This window comes from Martes martes, assembly GCF_963455335.1.
Source record: "Martes martes genome assembly, chromosome: 1".
Classification (NCBI taxonomy): domain Eukaryota; kingdom Metazoa; phylum Chordata; class Mammalia; order Carnivora; family Mustelidae; genus Martes; species Martes martes.
Genome location: NC_137888.1, coordinates 44726979 through 44748029, shown reverse-complemented (window position 1 = coordinate 44748029; position 21051 = coordinate 44726979). Strand labels below are relative to the sequence as shown.

At 36.6% G+C, this 21051-nt stretch overlaps 1 protein-coding gene across 1 annotated transcript in view; it reads right to left on the bottom strand.

The window, feature by feature from the left end:
- EPHA6 (EPH receptor A6) overlaps positions 1-21051 on the bottom strand; it is a gene marked incomplete at both ends in the record, with an annotated part of 631617 nt that overhangs the window by 188973 nt on the left and 421593 nt on the right. The window contains 1 exon segment of the mRNA XM_080796899.1: positions 8165-8350. Coding sequence (XP_080653025.1) covers positions 8165-8350 — 186 coding nt within the window.

The window sequence follows — 21051 nt, the reverse complement described above, 5'->3', positions numbered from 1 at the left end:
AAAAAAGACTTTTACTGGTCTGTAGCTAAGAAAACCATCAGGAACCCGGTGAAGGTTCCTGAGGAATGACTGATTGCCTGAACTTCCAGTCTGGCAGAACAGTTCTTATTCATGTCTATTAGCTGGAATTAGCCATAGCCCTTCTCCAATTCGGCATCATCAAACTTTTTGCCAGAAAAAAGTTGCATCATGAATGATTTGGCAGGAATTTTTATTTTTGGAAACGAGTAAGGTCTCACCGTCTAGATAATTCTATTCGATTTGATTTTGAGATATTAAAAGGCAACATTATGTATGCATAAAGTTATATTTATATTCATTTTTTCTCTCCTAGTTCTTACAGTTTACAGTGTTATCTTCACATTGAGCAACTTGTTACTAGAATTTTTAACCTGTTCCATCTTATTACAGTCTACCCAATAATTAGGAGGCTGGTTAGGGAGAGGAGAGAGCCACAGGAAGGAAACATTTAAGGCAGATCTAGGAAGGTCATTAGACTGGTTGACCTTGAGAAAACCCAGATACTTAAACATGGAAAGAACAAGAATAAATTCCTCCTGAATACAGACGAAGTATATTCTCCATTGTAAATAGGGAAGTATACTCTGGCAGAATATAAACAGGTGATCCCAATTAGCCCCAGTGCTGCTTGAACAGAGAGAGATTCACGGGGCTACCAGAGTATGTCATCTTGTTCCTATTTGTTATAGTCACACTTAGTTCTTTTTCTCTTAACAATATGTATATATAATAATTCTGAATGATAAATACTTTAGAGTAAATATCCTGAGAACCCACGGAGACTCCAGAAATTGCACAATAACAATTCATCACTATTTTTAGTAACAGCAAATAGTAAATATTAAGGATGTTAGGAGAAGAGAGAAAATATAAAAACTCGAAATTTCTTCTCTTTGTGCTGCCTCTCATGCTTCCTTTTCCCCTAGGTTGCACCTCTTTCCACTTTCATGCTATCAATGCACCCCCCCCCCCCGCCCTCCCCACGCTGCCGCCATGTGTTAACAGCATTCTTTGGGGCAGCACCTCTGCCTTGAGCCTCAAGTTCTCTTGTGTCATGCTCACAATCTTCCAAGTTTTTCCTGATCAGTTTTATTTCACACTTTTCTCAGGGGCTACTTCAAACATTCACCAATACCCCAAGGCCTCTCCTATCTCTTCAGCACATGATCTTGCTCCTACATGATTGAAAAAAGGGAGGCTGGTAACCCCAGGGGTGTCTGGGAGTTCCAGGTACCCACGTTCTTCTCATATCATAGTTCTCTCTGTACCCATGTAGGGTGCACTTGGTACAATTCTTTCCATCTCCTCAGGGATTTGGAAGAGGAAGAGGCACATGGAAGAAATGAGAGTAAGTTTTAAGATGTTTTGTCACTTAACCTGAATGTATTCTAGGATTCAGGAGACTAGTAAAGAACCAGAGGAGGGAGATGCATGGACCTGACCCAGGAGGACAGGAGTCTAGGCTTTCTTATTCCCAGCTAAATACCCAATGCTCATTAAAGTGCCTGGCACAGACTAGTTAGGCACATAATAAATATTACTTGCATGAATGAACAGCATAGAAGGCTAAACATTTGGAATGTAAGAGACCAACATAATCTAATTTGCATTTTTAACCTACCGTCTGACTACAGTGTGCACACACCTCACAGTCCACTACAAGCTGACCATCATCTTCAGATATGCTATAATGGGCTGTGCTCTCCTAATTGCCTCACCCAACAGAAGATTCTCAATCTTTATGTTACTTGACTGCCCAGCTCATTTTATTCTATGGATCTCTCCCCCATTCCTAGGGGGAAGGAACCTGTTTTTTCCTAGGTTGTTTCTTCTGTCCCTTTTGTAAGCTTTTCTTTTTCAGTCTGCCTGCTAAGGATCAGTTTCCTCAACCTTCTAGGAAAGCTCACCCTCCCTATAGCTTCAACTGTCAATCACTGCTCATCTGGGGACTACTTTTTAGATTTTAACCTATAGTCCAGATATCTACCCAGGTTCCAGAGGCTTTCTGGAAGTCTTTAAATGTCCCAGGCATGTCAAGCACAACATATCCAAACTAGAATTCATTATTTTATCTCCAGATCTGCATTTCTCCAGAATTTTCTATTCCCTTACTTACATTAAACCAGAAACTTCTAAGACATTTTGGAATTATCCCCATTCCTTTACTCTCCATGTATAATTAGTCACTAAAGTCTCCCAATTTAGCTTTGGAAATGGCTCTTGGAGCTATTCCCTTCTTCTTATTTTTACTTATCTAATCTATTTTCTCATTATTTTTCACTAGGGTTACTACATGAGCCTCCCTACTGTTTTGCCTGTCTATAATTTTTTTTTCAATATGTAGTACTGTTATCACTTTGCTCCAGATGTTTTGGATGCCTGCAATATCCTAACTTCTTACTTAGCCACAAGGGTTGAGAAGCTATTTCCTCTGCCTGGAAAACTTGCCTACCAAATCTTGGCATGGCTTGATGTTTCATTTACTCAGGTTTCTTTTCTCTTTACCTAAAATCATATTCATATATTTAATTTCTTTTGGTTTCTTCCAGTAGATAGAAGCCCTTTTTCAATACTGTATTACCAGTCTCTAGAAGAGTGGGCATTCAATAAATATTTACTGAATAAGTGAATGAGTACATTAATAATAACTGTATCCAAAATAACACACATCATACTGGGAAATACTGGCTTACTTGTTTGTTGCTCCCAGTGGACTGATACCAACAAGTGGGCTTCTCAAGAGTATTGAGTGCTTCTTTTCTCTAGCTCTACGTTTTAATCAGGCAATAATGTCTAATACCTGGTGATACTCAGGAAATGTTCCTTGGAAAACAAAGCAAGAACAAAACTCTCAACCTACTTTAGCTAGCAGAGAAGCTGAACTCTGGAGGTAGGGGTAATAACCATCTAATTTATTTCATTAGAATCAGATATGCAGAATATTTACCCCTTTAACGTATATTCCTTATATCCAAACCTTGATTTTGCTTACAAGGAACAATTTTACCCATACGTTTCCTCTTCACAGATGCTAAAGATAAAAGTTTATTGAAGGTACTTTTTGTTTCTTCCTGAACCTCTCTATCTTCTCTTTGGATCACTGATACAAACCCGAAGTTATTAAAAAAAACAAACAACAACTTGGAAGTGGGGTGATAAGTTATCATGGTACAAATTCTCTTCACCAACATCTTGTGACATTCCTTTTCCTTTGGCAAAGGAATGGAATCCAAAATATTAGGGCTAGATGTGACCTTCAGTGTTTTCTAGTCCAACCTTCATATTTTAATCTTTTTGTGTGGAGGAAAAAAATTGAGGCTTAAAGACATAGAGTGACTTGTGTGAGACTCTGTAACAGGCAGTAGGATACACAACATGGTGGAGAAACAGGTATCATAATAGTTAAAAACTTGGACAATGTATTACTTGACACGTAGAATGTACTTCTGGGACCAGAGAGACAGTTCTTCTGTATTTACTGTACAATGTATTTGACTGGCTGGAATCTGCTCTCTGACTTAGAGTCTGTGCAGACTCACCAAAACTGTCTGGAAGGAACCCACAATATTCTGGATTATTTAAAGAGGGCTTGGGCAGGCCCAGCACTTCCTGTTGTAGTTGTTAGGGATGTCCAATAATGAAATGAAGTTATGTTTGGGAATTTGTTTGCTATTCTGATTGGCTTCTACTTACTCCTTTCTAGATCGATGATTTGTTAGAGATGTAGTTGTTCTATCTAAATTTAATTATCAGCTACTAAGCTGGAAGAGGGGAACTTCATTAGTTCTCTCTTGTTTCTTCCTTCCATCATGGGTATTCAAACTGCTGGGCCCGGTCTTCTGGAGTATGGTTACAGCACTGTATTGCTTCATTATCTAACCATAGTTCTTATCTTTTTATAGAAGAGTAACTTTTTCTCTTTTGGGCTATGTAATTAATGACACTGGTATATACCTTACCAGTTACAGATTGCTACTATCCGTGCTACTAATGGCTACAAGTCTGTTCTCTAACTAATGGCTTCTATTTGCTTCTTGGAGAAAAAGTATGTGCTAAACACATGGTTTAGCTTGATTAATCCCTTTTTATACCAGTTTTATCTTAACAGGTTAATGTAATTGTGATGTGTATCAAATAAATAAGTTCAACTTTTATCACACATACTTTTTATATAATGCAGCTTTTCATCATTTAATTTTAAAGTTTAAAATAAAGATAGCTATATGACCAAATATGAAAGAGCAAAATCATTCCCAAGAACATTATAATAGGTATCTCTCAGAGAAAAAAGTACACATAAGATAAAAAGTATGCATATTAAGAATTTATAAAAGGATCTGATGAAGATTTTGATCTATAATTTTGCATTACTTTCAACTGAGAGTCTGTGTGTTTACTTCACAGAACCCCAGGATACTCTACTAAAGTGACTGCATAAACCTCTCCTGCATCTTTATCTTTGTCAGTACTATCTTTTATGCAATATGGTATTAGGGAGTCCTTAGGGAGCATTAATTGCTAGCTATCTTTTAGCTACTTAAGGCCAATCTTGGAACAATTACCATGTATTTATGGGAATGAGGCATTCATTTATTTATTGCCTTCTCTTAAAAATCTCATAGCACTGGAGTCAAGAAGATAACAGTATAAATATGCCCACTTATCTTTGTGTGAATTACTCCTTTCTCCGTCTCCACCACCCACCTCAGCAGCAGCACAACACCCTTATATGCGGCTCACTTGTACAAGTTAAAACTGTAATGATGGTTGCCACTCAAACGCATGTTGAGCCTATCCTTTCTTAATTATTATTTTTTTTATTATTTTTTCCTTCCTTCCCTGCTGCCCCCACTTCTTTCTTTTTCTTGAAATAGAAAAAAGACCTTGACTTAGGGAGCATAAAAATCTGGCTTTGTAGAGGTCACTGTTCCCATTTTTAAGCCAAGATTGTCAGAGATGTCAAACAGTCACTGTGTTAGTTGTTTGCATGTTTATGTGAAATAAATGGAGTATTTCAAACTGGCAGACAGGTGCCATAGACTATCTCATTAAACCCATTCAGCTGATTTAGGATAACTAAATCTTACTACTTCATGGGACTATAAATCTTCTTCCTTTTTTATATACTTTTATGCACATATATGTATATAAAATATATGACAATATATGAATAAAATACATAGGACTATATGACAAAGTCATATAATGTTACTTATAAAAAGGGAGAAAGATCTAATACTTTTCAATCTCTAAATATATTGTTTGACACTTCTTTCCAGATATTACATGCAAAAATACACATAAGAGGACTTCAATATTATATTTAAATTGTTATTTTAAATGCTTTGCAGATATGCAAAGATGTAGAAGCCAACTTTAAAATTGTATTTTTCCTTCCAGAGAGATATAAGATGGAAGGAATGACTTAAAAAGTTCATGCTAAATTAACGACAAGGAAGTCAGAAAATACAAACAAAATAATTAACATGGTATTTCTCTCTCTTTCTGTCACTTTTAGATTATAGTCTTTGCTAGCTATTGTGGTATAGCTGGATCTTTCCAAATTTTACATTTTAGAAGTAATTTATTTCACTAACCTAAATGTTTGATTTTAAAAACTAGTACTATATCATTTTATTCAGATTGTCATTTATTTAATGTTATTTAATTCAGATAAGATAAAGATAATTAAAGTATAAAACTGGTTCATTCACTGTAGATATAGAAAAAAAACCCAACACTCACACATGTACACACACATAACACACACATACACACACCCTATGGGTTTTAGAGTCAAAAAGATCTCAGCTTGAATACCTGCCATGCTACTTACTATGGGTTAGAGGTCTTTCTACAGATTAATTAGTCTGAGCTTCAGTGGATAATGATACTCACAGTAGTTGCTGTGAAAATGAAATGGTAAACTATATGTATCAAGTGCCTGGCACATAACACCAGTGATGGCTACCATTTAATGTGGTTTATTATAACACATCCTATGCTAAATGCTGCATACCTTCACAAATTTATTTATTTATTATTTATTTATTTTAAAGATTTTATTTATTTATTTGACACAGAGAGAGAGATCACAAGTAGGCGGAGAGGCAGGCAGAGGGGAGGGGGAAGCAAGTTCCCTGCTGAGCAGAACACCCGATGCTGGGCTTGATCCCAGGACCCTGTGATCATGACCTGAGTTGAAGGCAGAGGCTTAACCCACTGAGCCACCCAGGCACCCCTACATTTACAAATTTAATCCTTACAGTATTTCCTATGGAGTAGGAACTATTTTGGCCCTATTTTTATAGATGTGGAAGTAAAGGCTAAAGATGGCAAATAATTTAAAGTTTCACAAGTCTTAAGTGGCAAGAGTAGACTTCTAACTTTTCAAAACTTTGTGGCTTAAAACAGCAGTCATTTTATCCTCTTTCACAATTTTATGGGTTGACTGGATTGAGCTGGGCAGTTCCTTTGCTCTACAAGATCTCAATAGCAACTACAGACATCTGTGGGTGGTGGTGGTGTTAGTGGGGAGAGGTTGCAATGTCTGAGATGGTTTATCTCAAGCCTGGTATTCAGGCTGTCTGCAGGGGGTGCAGACAGAGCTGTTGACTAGACAGTCTCACTTTTCTCCTCTCTGCAATACTGTTTGAAGCCTCACCATATGGACTGGCTTTGCTCAGAACTGGAGGCTGGGTTACAAGGAGAGTTGCAAGAGGACAGGCTCCAAAGTGCAGACATGTAAGATGCTTCCACTTGCATCACACGTGTTAATGTCCCATTAGCCAAGGCCAGTCACCTGGACAAGCCCAGAATCAATGGAGAGAACAACAGAAGCGCATAAATGCTGGCAGGCCCCATTAAAGTCACTAAAGTAACAGACCAGTCCAACAGCTGTCATCAAGAGAGAGGGAGGCAAACCATAAGAGACTCTTAACTATAGAGAGCAAACTGAGGGTTGCTGGAGGGAGGTGGATGGGGGATGGGCTAGATGGGGGATGGGCATTAAGGAGGGCACTTGTGATGAACACTCGGTGTTATATGTAAGTGACGAATTACAAAATTCTACTTCTGAAACTAATATTACACTATGTGTTAACTGGAATTTAAATAAAAACTTAAAACAAAAAACTGGATAACCATAAAAAGAGAAAAAAAGCACTCTTTTGTGTCTTTCAGACTATGGAGGCTATCAATACTCTTCTGTTCTCCTTGGTCCAAATGTTGGTCAGTGCCTTGTGAGAAAGACTTAGGAGGACATAGCCAATTAATGTTTTTCATAAGTTTTTATATTTTCCTGCTTTCAAATATGACATGAAATTTCAATATTGTATAAATGATTTTAAAAGAAATTTTGGTTTTCTGAAAAAATGTGTCTCAAAGATTATTTTTTATAAGTTTTTTCAATGCCATTCTCTGTTAGGTTTTATATGTTGTAGTTCATTAGTGAATAAAATAAGGAGAAATGTAGTTAAGGTTTGTGTCCTATCATTATTCAAATAAAAGTGATTATATAGCAATCTATTTCTTAGAGTATAAGATTAATTTTGTATTTTGAAGAAACTTCAAAGGAATGGCTTTGATCCCACTATTTCTATAAAAATGGGATTTTTTTCTCAAAGTTGTAATTCTTATATCCATTTTATATAAATTATAATAATTTAATTCTAATGGCATTTCTGTAGATGGGTTCCATGTTTAAAAGTCTTACTTCAGATAAAACATCTATATTTGTATATGAGATTTTTTCTAAACAGAAATATTTTACTTTAATGACCCAAAATATTCAAAGTGATTCTTCTACTCATATTAAAATTTTAACAGCTTTAGAAGAAGTGAATAGCTTATAGAGATTAGAAAAAATATATAATACTTTACTTTTGATTCATTACTTCAAGTTAAAATAACAAATGATTTATAGGTAATAAATACCATTTCAAAGCTGTTTGGTGACCGATGCAAACTCTGATAATGTCATAGCCAAATATCAAGACTCTGAGGGATGATATCAGAAATTAAACTATCCCCTTAATGGCTGTGGTATTGCTATGAAGTTTTTGTTTGTTTGTTTGTTTGTTTGTTTTTTAAGGAACTGAGATAGAAATATATAAAAGAAGTCATGAAGAAAATCAGTACTTACTTTTTGTCACAACACCTTCTAGTCGAATGATATTTGGGTGGTCAAACTGACCCATGATACTAGCTTCTCTTAGAAAATCTCTTCTTTGTCGATCCATGTGGCCACCTTTCAAAGTTTTAATGGCAACGGGGATCTCTCTTTTCCCTGGTGTCTTCAAACGTCCACTACAGACTTCTCCAAATTCTCCTTAAAACAAGAACAAAAGCAGTTGTTTGTTTAAACAGAATGCCTACATTCCAGAAGAATTGAATTTGTCATATGATAGCATCTTTTTGTTTTTTAACATAATGACTGTCAAGGGTGTCATTTCCACATGGAGATTTCTTTCTTATAAATTAAATTTGTAATGACAATATACTTGATCAGCATCATTTATAATGAATAACGGAATGCATTTTCCTATGGTGTAGGACAGGAACTACCATTGATAGTTCTCCCTGATCTCTAGAAAAATTATGACTAGCAGAATGGGTGATGCTAATTTAATTCTATAGAAAAGCAATCACTGCATAACATTTCCTGTTTCTGTTCTTAGTACTGATATATGGGCCAAATGCCTCTCTATTCAGGGAATCCATCAGGCATGAGTAGGCCATATGTCTGATCTTCACTACCATCAGAAATCAATGCATGGGTCAATTGGTATATGAACATATTGAAATGACTACCCTGACCTCAACTATAATAGGTAATTATACAAACTAAATTACAAGTTACATGGCTGTAATGCAGATATAGTAAGATGATCTATGGCTCAACAATGACTTCATTGGGCAGTAAGGAATAATAGCCAAATATTTATGATTAATTTACTACATATGTCTCCAGTGATAGAGTGTTGTGAGTTTCAAAGAAGTACTAGTTGGTCTCTGTTCTTAGAAGCTTATAATCGAGTAGAAGAGTTTAGCTGAATGTAAGTAAAACACTTAAGAACATAAGAACCAATCTCTGCAAATGCTGTATTCTTTAAGTAAGAACAGTGGGCTCTGGAAGACTTCTTGTAGCAGGTCAAACTTTTGCTGGACCTTGAGCGATGGGTGCAATATTTGGATATTCAAGAAAAACAGTGACATTCCAGAGAGTGAGAAAAGTGAAGACAAAATTTCAAAGGTTGGAAGCCATAAGGACACAGGGATGATTAGAGGGATTATCGTGGGGAAGAAGGTTGGACATTTTCTCAGTGAAATTCAGTAAGTTCAATAAAGTTTAAAATTCAAGACTTAACTTTTCTGAGGCCAATTACCTTCATTTACTTAAAAGCATGATGCTTGATCACCAATTTATTAATCTGAAAAGTGAAGATAATAATAAAATCTTCCATAATTCTATAATGTCATAATGATATTGGGAAGATCAAAAGTGATGACACGTGTAGAAGTCCTTGTCAACTGTAAAGTGTTATTCATGTGCTTTAAGTTATATGAATCTTTGGAATGGTCAAAAAAATGAAAATTAAACAATCCTCAATTGGTTTATTAGCTAAGAGTTCTGGCTAATAATTCAATGCAATGTAAATTTGAGCGTAGAGGACCAAATTAAATTTTTGTAGTATCACAGATTTCAGTTATCTGTATTTTCTTTGGAGCAATTCATTATAGTTAACCTAATATTGACTCCATATCAATATTAAGTACTTCTTGGTATAAATGCTAGGATATTGTTTAAGTAAAAAACAGAAACAAAAACAATGTAGGAAGGAAACAAGCCAAAATTTTGCTTCTCAAATTATGTGCAAACCTGTCCATTAGAAATAGAAAGCAGTCTAACAAGAGGGTTTACTCTATACATGTTAAGCCAACAAATAAGCAAACAGAAAACACAGACTACAGTGGGGTCCCTAAGTTCAGGGCCTATGATATGGGAGTTTTACAAATCTTGTTTAATTTGACATCAAAACAAGAAATATCTTTTTTGCTTAATGATGCTTCAACCTGTTCTTATGCTCACAGGGAAAAGAAGTCACAGTTTTTCAGTTTTGTTTGTAATTTTTTTTTTTAATTTTTCAAAAGATTTTCACTCAGACATAAAAAAATGGCAGTTGATAGAGACGTTCAACCTTCTGGGGGCTCTGAACCTTGAAAGAAAAGGTATGTACATACATTTAAGTTAATGTCTGAAATACCCAGACCTACTAACTTGAAATTCCTTCTCAAATCACTGTGGTTTGTCATATGAATATCCAGAACAAGACAGGTATTTCTTTTTTTTCTTTTACCTTGCCTTAGTAAGTCTGCTAGTAAATATAAAAGCTTAGCAATATGTTAAAACTCCTCACCTGCCATGAGCCCGTAATCCAAGTGATTTTCTGCTAACATTTCATAGTAATCCAAATAAACTTTTGAATATAGTGAAATGAACAGAAAAATCTGTTTTTATTTGATCAAGGCAGGCAGAGTGGTAATTTTCTTTGGTATTCTGTTGTCTGAAATTCATGTATCCTATTATCACCAGGCAGGTGTTTTCTTCATGTCAAACCTTGCACGATCAAGCTGTTATCACACTTATTTCAGTGACACTAAATATGGTTGCCTCAATTAAAGATCTGAGACTCCTAGCATATTCTTTAGGCAAAATCCAAAAAAATTCAGTCACAGAATGTATTAAAACCCTTATCTGTGGTAGGCCTGCCTGTATCAAACATATCAGACAGCAAGGAAAAACTATTTTAAATTAAATGCATAATTTAAGATATTGCCAAAGATTGATCCATTATATTGTTGTCCTTGCAGCAAGAGGGGAGGCCCTGTACATAACCATAAATAAGATAAATCATTCCTCAATAAGATGTGTGGACATTTATATATCCTGGTTAGTCCATCATAACCCATGACTATAGGAATATGGTGTTAACTACAGATATTTTTCCTTTCCAATCATTTTCATCATCAGTGTTACCCAGGTAGCTCTTATACAGTGCTTACTACCATGAGTCAGGTCTAAAAACTAAATAGGTACTTTAACCTTGACAACAAACCTCTGAGGTGGGTACCATTATTTTCCTCATTTTACAGTTGAAGAAGCTGAGATTCATGAGCTAAGTGACATAGCTAGAAAGTAATAAAACTATAATTTGAGCCCAGGAAGTCTGGCTCCATGGTCCATGCTTATAACCACTCTTCTTTGCCAGCCACGATGTTTATTATAGTTAACGTTTTGTTGTTATGCTATAATATTTAGTATTGGATTTTCCATATAAAGTCTACATAACCAAATAAAACTGTGGGGGAATGGTAGAGGTAGTGAGGGACCATCCATTTTGGAGGATTGTCATCTCACAATTTCTTGGAGGCTTTCCAAAATTTTCTTCTCCATGTTTTGAGAGTCTGTTTCTCCCCTACCTCCAACCCCTTGAGCATCACTGAAGAAAAGAGCCACACTCCCAATGGCTTTTTGGAACATATCTCTCAGGTCTAATGAGGTATTTTGCTCTTCACTTTTCTGTTTCCCTCTGACGGGAATGCTCTCCACAGACTGTCTCCCTTTCTCCCTATCTCCATCCTCCTCAGTCTTTCTCTATGTGGATGGCTTTTAGTAGCAGTGAAGGCCAAGATTTGAGGTTCCTCCTTCAAAAAACTTGCTCTGATCCATCGATCGAATTTAATCCCTACTACCTTCCTTCCCAAATGAAAAAGAAAAAATTAGCAGTCTACACTCAGAATCCGGCCTTGCTCTCAGAGCTGGGCTATGTTGTTCTCCTATCACACACTATACCAGATTTGGCAAGGTCATCCTGAGAGCATGATAAAATGAGACAGCAAAATTTTGCCTAAGCAATGACAAAGAAAGGCAATGTCACGTGCCAAAATGCTAAATATGCCCACCTCTCTGCTAAAATGAGTAGTTGCTGCTTCTTTACCAGTTATAACCTTATTCTTGTTCTAGTCTCCCCTCCATGTAGATAAAACTCATTAAGATGCTGTAGTGTGTCCTAAAATTAAGGCCCAATATTATGTGCTGCTTTAATATCTGGTGGAAATTGGGAAGGACTCAAATAACCTTCCCAAAGTCTCTCCCTCCCACTCTGCTCCCATACATAAGGTCTTCCAGCCAAACATCCCTCTTTATCAAATGGATCAGATATTCTTCCTTATCCCTGCGTAGCAGGTTCCACTTTCCTGCCAGTCTGTAGAATGATTCAAATAAGCCAGTCATATCCTCCTAAGGGAACCAGGTGGTGCCTCATCCTATATCCTGATACACAGCCCTCTGGTTATTTGTTAGGTTTCCAAGTGTAACCGCTAGGTGGCTCTGTATGGTGTCCCCTTCAGCCCTGGGCTGTGAGTACATATAGTTAATAAATATCTACCAATATCATCTGCCTAATGTAAGTGTTGTGTGTTTAGCATCCCATGGTCCTAGGGTGAGGATCTCTATCTCATCAACAGGGTAAAGCACTCTATGTGGGAATACAAATTAGCTCAGCCACTATGGAAATCAGTATGAAGACTCCTCAAAAATTTAAAATAATAGAAATACCACATGATTCAATAATTCTAGCATTGGGTATCTACCCCCACCCCCAAATGAAAAAAGGGTACTGATGATATACCTACACTCCCATGTTCATTGCAACATTATTCATAATAGCCAAGATATGGAAGCAACCTAAGTGTCCACTGATATAGGCAAATGGATAAAGAAGAGGTGGTATATATACACAACAGAGTATTACTCAGCTAACAAAAAGAATGAGATTTTGCCATTTGCAGCAATATGGATGAACCTAGAGGGCAATATGCTAAGTGAAGTAAGTCAGACAAGTACCATATCATTTCACCCATGTATGGAATCTAAAAAACAAAATGAATAAAGAAAAAAAGCAGAAATGGCCCTATAAATACAAAGAACTGGAGATAGCTAAAGGGGAATTGGTGGGGAGATGGGCAAGAAAGGGTTAAGGGGAGTGGGAAGTTCAGGCTTCCAGTTATGGAATGAATAAGTCACAGGGATGAAAGATGCAGCATAAAGAATATAGTCAATGGTATTGTAACAGTGTTGTATGGTGACAGGTGGTAGTTACACTTGTAATGAATATAGCATAATATATACAGTTGTTGAATCACTATGTTGTACAACTGAAACTAATGTAACATTGTGTGTCAACTATATGTGTCAGTAAAAATAAATACAATAAAAAATACTTAATATAAAAAAACCCAAGCACATACTCAATTACAGAATTGTTGCTGCTTTCTGACAGCATCTCATCTTGGAGCAAACTTCTGCTTCCTTAGATTTCCCACATCATCCAGTCAAAGCCCCAATCCTATAATAGGTTTCAGCTAACATTCCCTTACTGGCACACACTACAGTTCTACATGCTGTGTGTTTTCCCTTGCTGAAATGAACACTAAGCCCAAGTTTTCAACTCTAGTGTGTTTTTGCGATCTTTGTCTTGAGAGTATTAGTATAATATATTACTGTATAGCACTTTTGACTATTTGACATTCATTTTTAATAATCTTATACATTTGGTATGTATTACTCCATTTCAAAAATATCCCCTTGACCAGGTCAACTATAAGTCAGAAAGGCATGGGCCTTGACATCTCTATCTTTTGTTGTATCCACAGTACCTAGGACATAACAAACAACTCTTTAATATTTGTTGAATGAACAGAATGGATAAATCAGGGGGTAGATCTAGACCCAAAGTTGGGATATCTTAGAGTACAGGGATTTTCTAATATAGTAACTTTTTAAAAAAAATTACATAGTCTCCTTTGCTTTCTTTTCATTGTGTACATTTAAGAGATGCCTCAATATTTTCTGGATTCAGTTTTTTTTTTTTAAACTTAACTGTACACATTCCACTTTCCTTCCTGAGTGTGAAGGCAACAGGAAGAATATTTTTAAGTGTCATATAAAAAAAGGCATTAAAAAAGAAGACCCATAAGGGGAAAACATATAGCTAATTTTTAATTTAATTCTAGAGGGATCTGTTAGTCTCTTCAGGACTTAAGGTAAATTCCATTATTCTTAATGTTATCAGAGGGGTCAACTACCCAACTGTATTCAGGCACTTATGAAATTCTATCGGATTTCTTCCCAATACATAGCACACCTTCTACAGAGAAAGAGAACAATAATTTTCAGAAATTTTATAATTTCACACCAGTTGAAATGATAATTAATATTGAATGCTTCTGATTCAACTTCACAGAAAAATTCAACATGATGCAAGATTTCTCATGTTTAACAAGATTTCTCAGTAGGAAGAGTTGATTAAGACATGGGAGAGGAAAGGCTCTTAGAAAGTAGGGCTTCTATGTACACCTTCACCACTAATTTGTTTTGTGATATTAGAGGAAGTCACATTATTTCTTCCTGCTTTAGTATCTTTGGGGGAAGGGGTTTTAAATATCTACCACCTAGTTACGTTTTGAGAGGTAAAGATTAAGGTGTAAATACTTGCAAAGCTTTTTGAATCCCAAAAAGTTTTCATGTAACCACTGAATCTTCTCAAATTATGCTGGATCCACAGAAGATATGTTAAATATGTTATTCTAAGTATCCTTCATGGCGAGGCTCTTAAAGTCTAGGTCAGGAAACAGGATTTCTTTAAGACCTGAGGAAGAATTTTTTAACTTCCTCATCAATAGATAAGGATTTTTTCAGTGAATGAATTAAATAACACATTATCCCATATTATCTATTTTTTTTTCCCACACCACATTCCAAATATGAGATATCTTCTTTTTATTTCTGGGTTTTTTTAAATGACATAATTCCTTCAAATTTTTGTGATGTGCATATAGTAAGAGGATGCAAGACAGCAATCCAGAAGCATTAAGAATGCAATCATTCTAGATGGCTGAAAAGTTGACTCTTGACTTCAGTGCACTCATCTCTGCCCCCTGCCCCAATATTTGGAATGTTACATTGTATTTTAATGCTTTGTTTGTGCATGGAGGTGTTTCTCCACACTAACTTCCTAGATGATGGGTCCTTTTATTCATAATCGGCATCCAATTTCACAGCTCAGTCAGTTTCTGGAGTGGCCAGCCTCTGTAATCACAGTCATGCCTACAGTGCTGCTTCTCAATGCACTTTCCAAACAGCATTTGATGTTGATGCATGCATGCTGTCTACTGGCAAACACATCTATTTCTGTCAAACAAAGCCCTGCATTTGATAAAAATTTGTCTTTGTTTATTTACTTGAGGCAAAAGGGGCCTTTCATTGTGTTACAGGGCTTGCTTTTCAAAAAAAATTCTGCCTTTATTATTAGGACACATGAGAGTGAGTCAACAGGCTGGCAACAGCCTGACAAGAAAATATTATCTGATTGATTCATTAACAAGAATTTGAGGATGTTTGTACGATAAACATTCCTTTAAAAGTCTGAGTTGACTGCTCCTTGCTTCATGCTTCCCTGTTTCCTGGATCAACTATGATTCTAGTGCTCGTATCTCTTGGTTTCAACTATTAACTCATTATGTTTTTCCTTACTAACTTCAAACATCTTAAAAGCAGACACCATATCCTTTTTTTATTTTTATATCTCATCTTTTACAATTTTCATTTTGTGTTTTAAAAATTTACATGATATATTAATATTACAGTATTAATTGCAATGATTGGGTTCGGAGAAAATGTTTAAACATTGCTGGGCATATCACAATAAAAACTAGCATTAAAAACAAATATTTACATGACAATAGGCTTCTTGTAGCATCATGATGCATCTGAAATAAGGCAGGAGTGGCCAAATCTATGATATACTTCTACTCCAAATTACAGTGTGTGGAGTTTTTCCCACCACCACGAAGCAATTCTACACCAGCTTGGTGTCCTACAATTCAACTCAATTCTGACACTCTTAACATGGAGATAGTAGATCCCACCAGGTAAGTGTTTAGTACTACAAGACTCCCCTCTTCCCTCCATTTTATTTTATTTTTTTAATTTAAATTCAATTAACATGTAATGTGTTATTAGTTTCAGAGGTAGAGGTCAGTGATTCATCAGTATTATATAATATCCAGTTTTCATTACATCACGTGCCCTTCTTAATGTCCATCACCCAGCCACCCCATCTGCCAAGGCCCCATCCCTTCCAGCAATCCTGTATGTTTCTTATTATTAGGAGTCTCTTATGGTTTGTCTTCCTCTCTGATTTTGTCTTGTTTTACCTTTTTCCTCCTTCCCCCATGATCCTCTGTTTTGCTTCTTAAATTCCACATATGAATGAGATCATATGATAATTGTCTTTCTCAGCTTGACTTATCTCACTGAGCATAATACGCTTTAGCTACACCCAGGTCGTTGCAAATGGCAAGATTTCATTTTTCATGTTTTCGATGGTAGTACTCCACTGTGTGTGTGTGTGTGTATGTATATATATATATGTTTTACATCTTCTTTACCCCCAAAATATAAATGTGATCCGAAAAGGCACCCCAATGTTTATAGCAGCAATGTCCACAATAGCCAAACTATGGAAAGAGCCCAGATGCCCATCAACAGATAAATGGACACAGACCATATCTTATTGATCTTTATACTTCAGCACCTAGCAAGAGTCCTAGCATCAAACAGGTACTCAATAATTTGTTGAATGAATAAAACTGCCATATGCTCAAACTTTATGGGTACATCACCAAGGAGGGGTTGAGGATTTAACTTCATGATTCAAGCACAAGATTATTATTGATTGAATTTAATTCTTTCTTTCTTTTAAGATTATTTATTTATTTATTAGAGAGAGAGAGAGCACAAACAGAGGGAATGGCAGGCAGAGGGAGAGGGAGAAGCAGGATCTCTGTTGAGCAGGATGTTCCATGTGGGGCTCAATCCCAGGACTCTGGGACTGTGACCTAAGATGGAGGCAGACACTTAACCAACTGAGCCACTCAGGCATCCCAACATCTTTCTTTTCAATTGAGGTATACTTGGCACACAAAGTTACATCAGTTTCAGGTGTACAACAGTGATTTGACAAATCTATATGTTATGCTGTGCTCACAAGTGTAACCACCATCTGTCACCATACAACACTATTACAGTACCACAGACTTTATTCTCTATGCTGTGTACCTTTTATTCCTATGACTTACTCATTCTAAAACTGGAAGTCTGTACCTCCTACTTTTTATTCTATTCTGTTAAAACATGCTCCCAAATGCAATGCTGTCCTCAAGGAGATTAAAATTTTCTCTACTTCTGAATCATAAGTTCAGTACATTACTTATCTACTGAATACTCTTATTCACAATATTTTGACTTTTCAAACACTGATCCTATTCCCCAGAGCACCTTTTTAATCCAGTGTATTAGTCTCTACCAGATTGTCTCTCACACCACTTCCTTTCTTACTGAAGGGATATTGAAAGAGTTCCTCTTTAGGCCAAAAAATTTGCATTTCAAAACTCTGTGTGATGATCTATCAAAACTGCTTCTCCATTTGGCATCATAAAAATAACATGGGGGGGGGAGAGCAAGATGGCAGAGGAGTAGGAAACCTAAGTATCACTTGGTCCCAGGAGTTCAGCAAGATAGCTATCAAACCATTCTGAACACCTACAAACTCAGCAGGAGATTGAAGAGAAGAAGAGCAGCAATTCTACAAACAGAAAATCAACCACTTTCAGAAAGGTAGGACATGCAGAGAAGTGAACATGAGGTGATAGATGGGACAAGAGACTGTGGGGGGAGGGGCTGGCTCCAGGCAAGCAGTAGAGCAGTGGAACACAAAATCAGAACTTTAGAAGTCTGCTCCACTGAGGGAGGTCACTCCAGAGGCTAAGTAGGGGGGTGGAGCCCTGGGGGGGGGCAGTGTGGTCTCAGGACCTGAGGGGTCACAGAAAGACCAGGGGTGCTTGAGTATGGCAGATTATCCATGGATTGGAGTTGGGAAGCCAGTTGCAGAGACAGCTGAGGAGAGGTTTCTCTGCTCGGGGGTTACCTTAAACCATGATCTAAGGCACAGTCGGGGCACTGCTCTTTGAGCAGGGACCCCACAAGTGGCAGGTCTGAGGAGACCCCCTCCTTCCTCCTTTGGGAGGAGCAGCGTGGGAGCACGTGGGAGGAATCTGCTAGGTCTGGAGACTCCAAACAGGGATGTGTGCCAGAGATGGAAATTCTCGGTCACAGGCTGGGTGAGCTCAGAGTGTGGCCACAGACCAGGGAGATAGGAGTGATTGTTTTTTCTGAGGGGGCCCTGAGGAGTGGGACCCTGAGGTTTCAGCTTCTCTGGCCGGAGACTGGGAGGCTGCCATTTTCATTCCTGCCCTCCAAAGCTGTACAGAAAGTGTTCAGGGAACAAAAGCTCCCTAGAGCAAACCTGAGCAGATTACTCAGCCTGGCCCCTAGCAAGGGTGATGCAATTCCACCTTGGGCAGAGACATTTGAGAATCACTGCAACAGGCTCCCTCCCCCAGAAGATCAACAAGAATATCCAGCCAAGACCAAATTCACCAGTCAATGAGTACTGCAAAACTCCAGAGCTACAGAAATACAGCACATAGAATTCATGGTATTTTCCCCCACGATTCTTTAGTCTTTCAAAGTTAAGATTTTAAATTTTATTCTTTTCTTACTCAATTTTTAAAAAAAATTCTTTTCTATTTTAATGCTTTTTAACTATTTCATCTTATCAATAACTTCATAAAAATTTTAAATTTTCATTGTTATATTCTATCCCTTCATTGTATATAATCGCACTTTTTGTATACATATAGGTTTTTCTTTCTTTAAAATTTTGGGGTACAGGTTCTTCTAATAGATCAAAATATACCCTAAATCTAGTGCATGGATTTGTTCTAGTCTCCAGCCTGATCACATTCTTTCCTCCTTTTTTTTCTTCAACCAACTTCTTATCAATTTCTTTTTTTAGAATCCTTTTACATTTTCATCTTTACAGTCATATTCCATCCCTTCAACGTGTTTACCCTTACTCTTGTATATATATAAGTTTCTCTTTCTTTAAAATTTTGGAGGCAGTTTCTTATAGCAGTCCAAAATACACTCAAAATCAAGAGTGTGGCTCTCTTTTATTCAGCAGTCCAATGTGTAGATATAGATATAGATATAGATATATAGATATATATATTTTTTCCTCCATTCTTCTCTCCCTGGTTTCAGGTCTCTTCTGATTTGGTTAGTGTATATTTCTCTGGGGTTGTTTCTACCCTTTTAGTATTTTGTTCTCTCATTCATCTATTCTTATTTAGATAAAATGACAAGGTGAGAAAAACACCTCAAAAAAAAAAAAAAGAAAAGAAAAGAGAGAACAAGATGCAGTACTGACATAAAGGGACTTAATCAATATGACGTAACATGTCAGAACTAGAGTTCAGAATGACAATTATCAAGGTGCTAGGTGGGCTCAAGAAAAGCATGGAAGATACTAGAGAATTTTTTTGGGAGAAATAAAATCCCTTTCTGGAGAAATAAAAGAACTAAAATCTAACCCAGATGAAAAAAAAAAAAAACAAAAACTATCAATGAGGTACAATAAAAAATGGATGCTCTTACTTCTAGGATAAATGAGGCAGAAGAGAGAATTAGTGATATAGAAGACCAAGTGATGGAGAATAAAGAAGCTGAGTAAAGGAGAACTACTGGACCATGAGGGGAGAATTTGAGAGATAAGTGATACTGTAAGATGAAACATATTAGAATAATTGGGATCTGAGAAGAAGGAGAGAGGGGGCAGACGGTATATTGGGGCAAATTATAGCAGAGAATTTCCCTAATTTTACAAAGGGAACAAGCATCAAAATCCAGAAGGCACCAAAAAAACCCTCTCAAAATCAATAAAAATAGGTCAACACCCCATCATCTAATAGTAAAACTTACAAGTCTTAGTGACAAAGAGAAAAATCCTGAAAGCAGCTCGGGACAAGGGGTCTGTAACATATGATGGTAGAGATATTAGATTGGTAGCAGACCTATCCACAGAGATCTGGCAGGCTAGAAAGGACAGGCATGATATATTCTGAACACTAAACAAGAAAAATATGCAGCCAAAAATACTATATCCAGCTAAGTTGTCACTGACAATAGAAGAAGAAATAAAAAGCTTCCAGGACAAAAAAACAAAACAAAACAAAACAAAACAAACAACAACAACAAAATACCTAAAAGAATTTGCAAACACCAAACCAGCCCTACAGAAAATATTGAAAGAGTTCCTCTAAGCAAAAAGAGAGCCTAAAAGTAACAGACCAGAAAGAAACAGAGACAATATACAATAACAGCCACCCTACAGGCAATACAATAGCACTAAGTTCATATCTTTCAATAGTTACCCTGAATGTAAGTGGGCTAAATGTCCCAATCAAAAGACAAAGGGTATCAGAACGTATAAAAAAAAACACACATCGATACACTGTCTGAAATTAATTTTAGACCCAAAGACAACTCCAGAATTAAAGTGAGGAGGGTGGAAAAGAATTTACCATGCTAATGGACATCAAAAGAAAGCTGGGGTGGCAATCCTTATATCAGATGAATTAGATTTTAAGCCAAAGACTATAATAAGAGATGACGAAGGACACTATACCATACTTAAAGGGTCTGTCCAACAAGAAGATCTAACAATTTTAAATATCTATGCCCCTAACATGGGAGCAGCCAACTATATAAACCAATTAATAACAAAATCAAAGAAACACATCGACAATAATACAATAATAGTAGGGGATTTAAACACCCCCTCACTGAAATGGACAGATCATCTAGGCAGAAGATCAACAAGGGCTTTAAATGACACACTGGACCAGATGGACATCATGTATATATTTAGAACATTTCATTCCAAAGTCACAGAATACACATTCTTCTCTAGTGCACATGAACACTCTCCAGAATAGATCACATCCTGGGTCACAAATCAGGTCTCAACTGGTACCAAAAGATTGGGATCATTCCCTGCATATTTT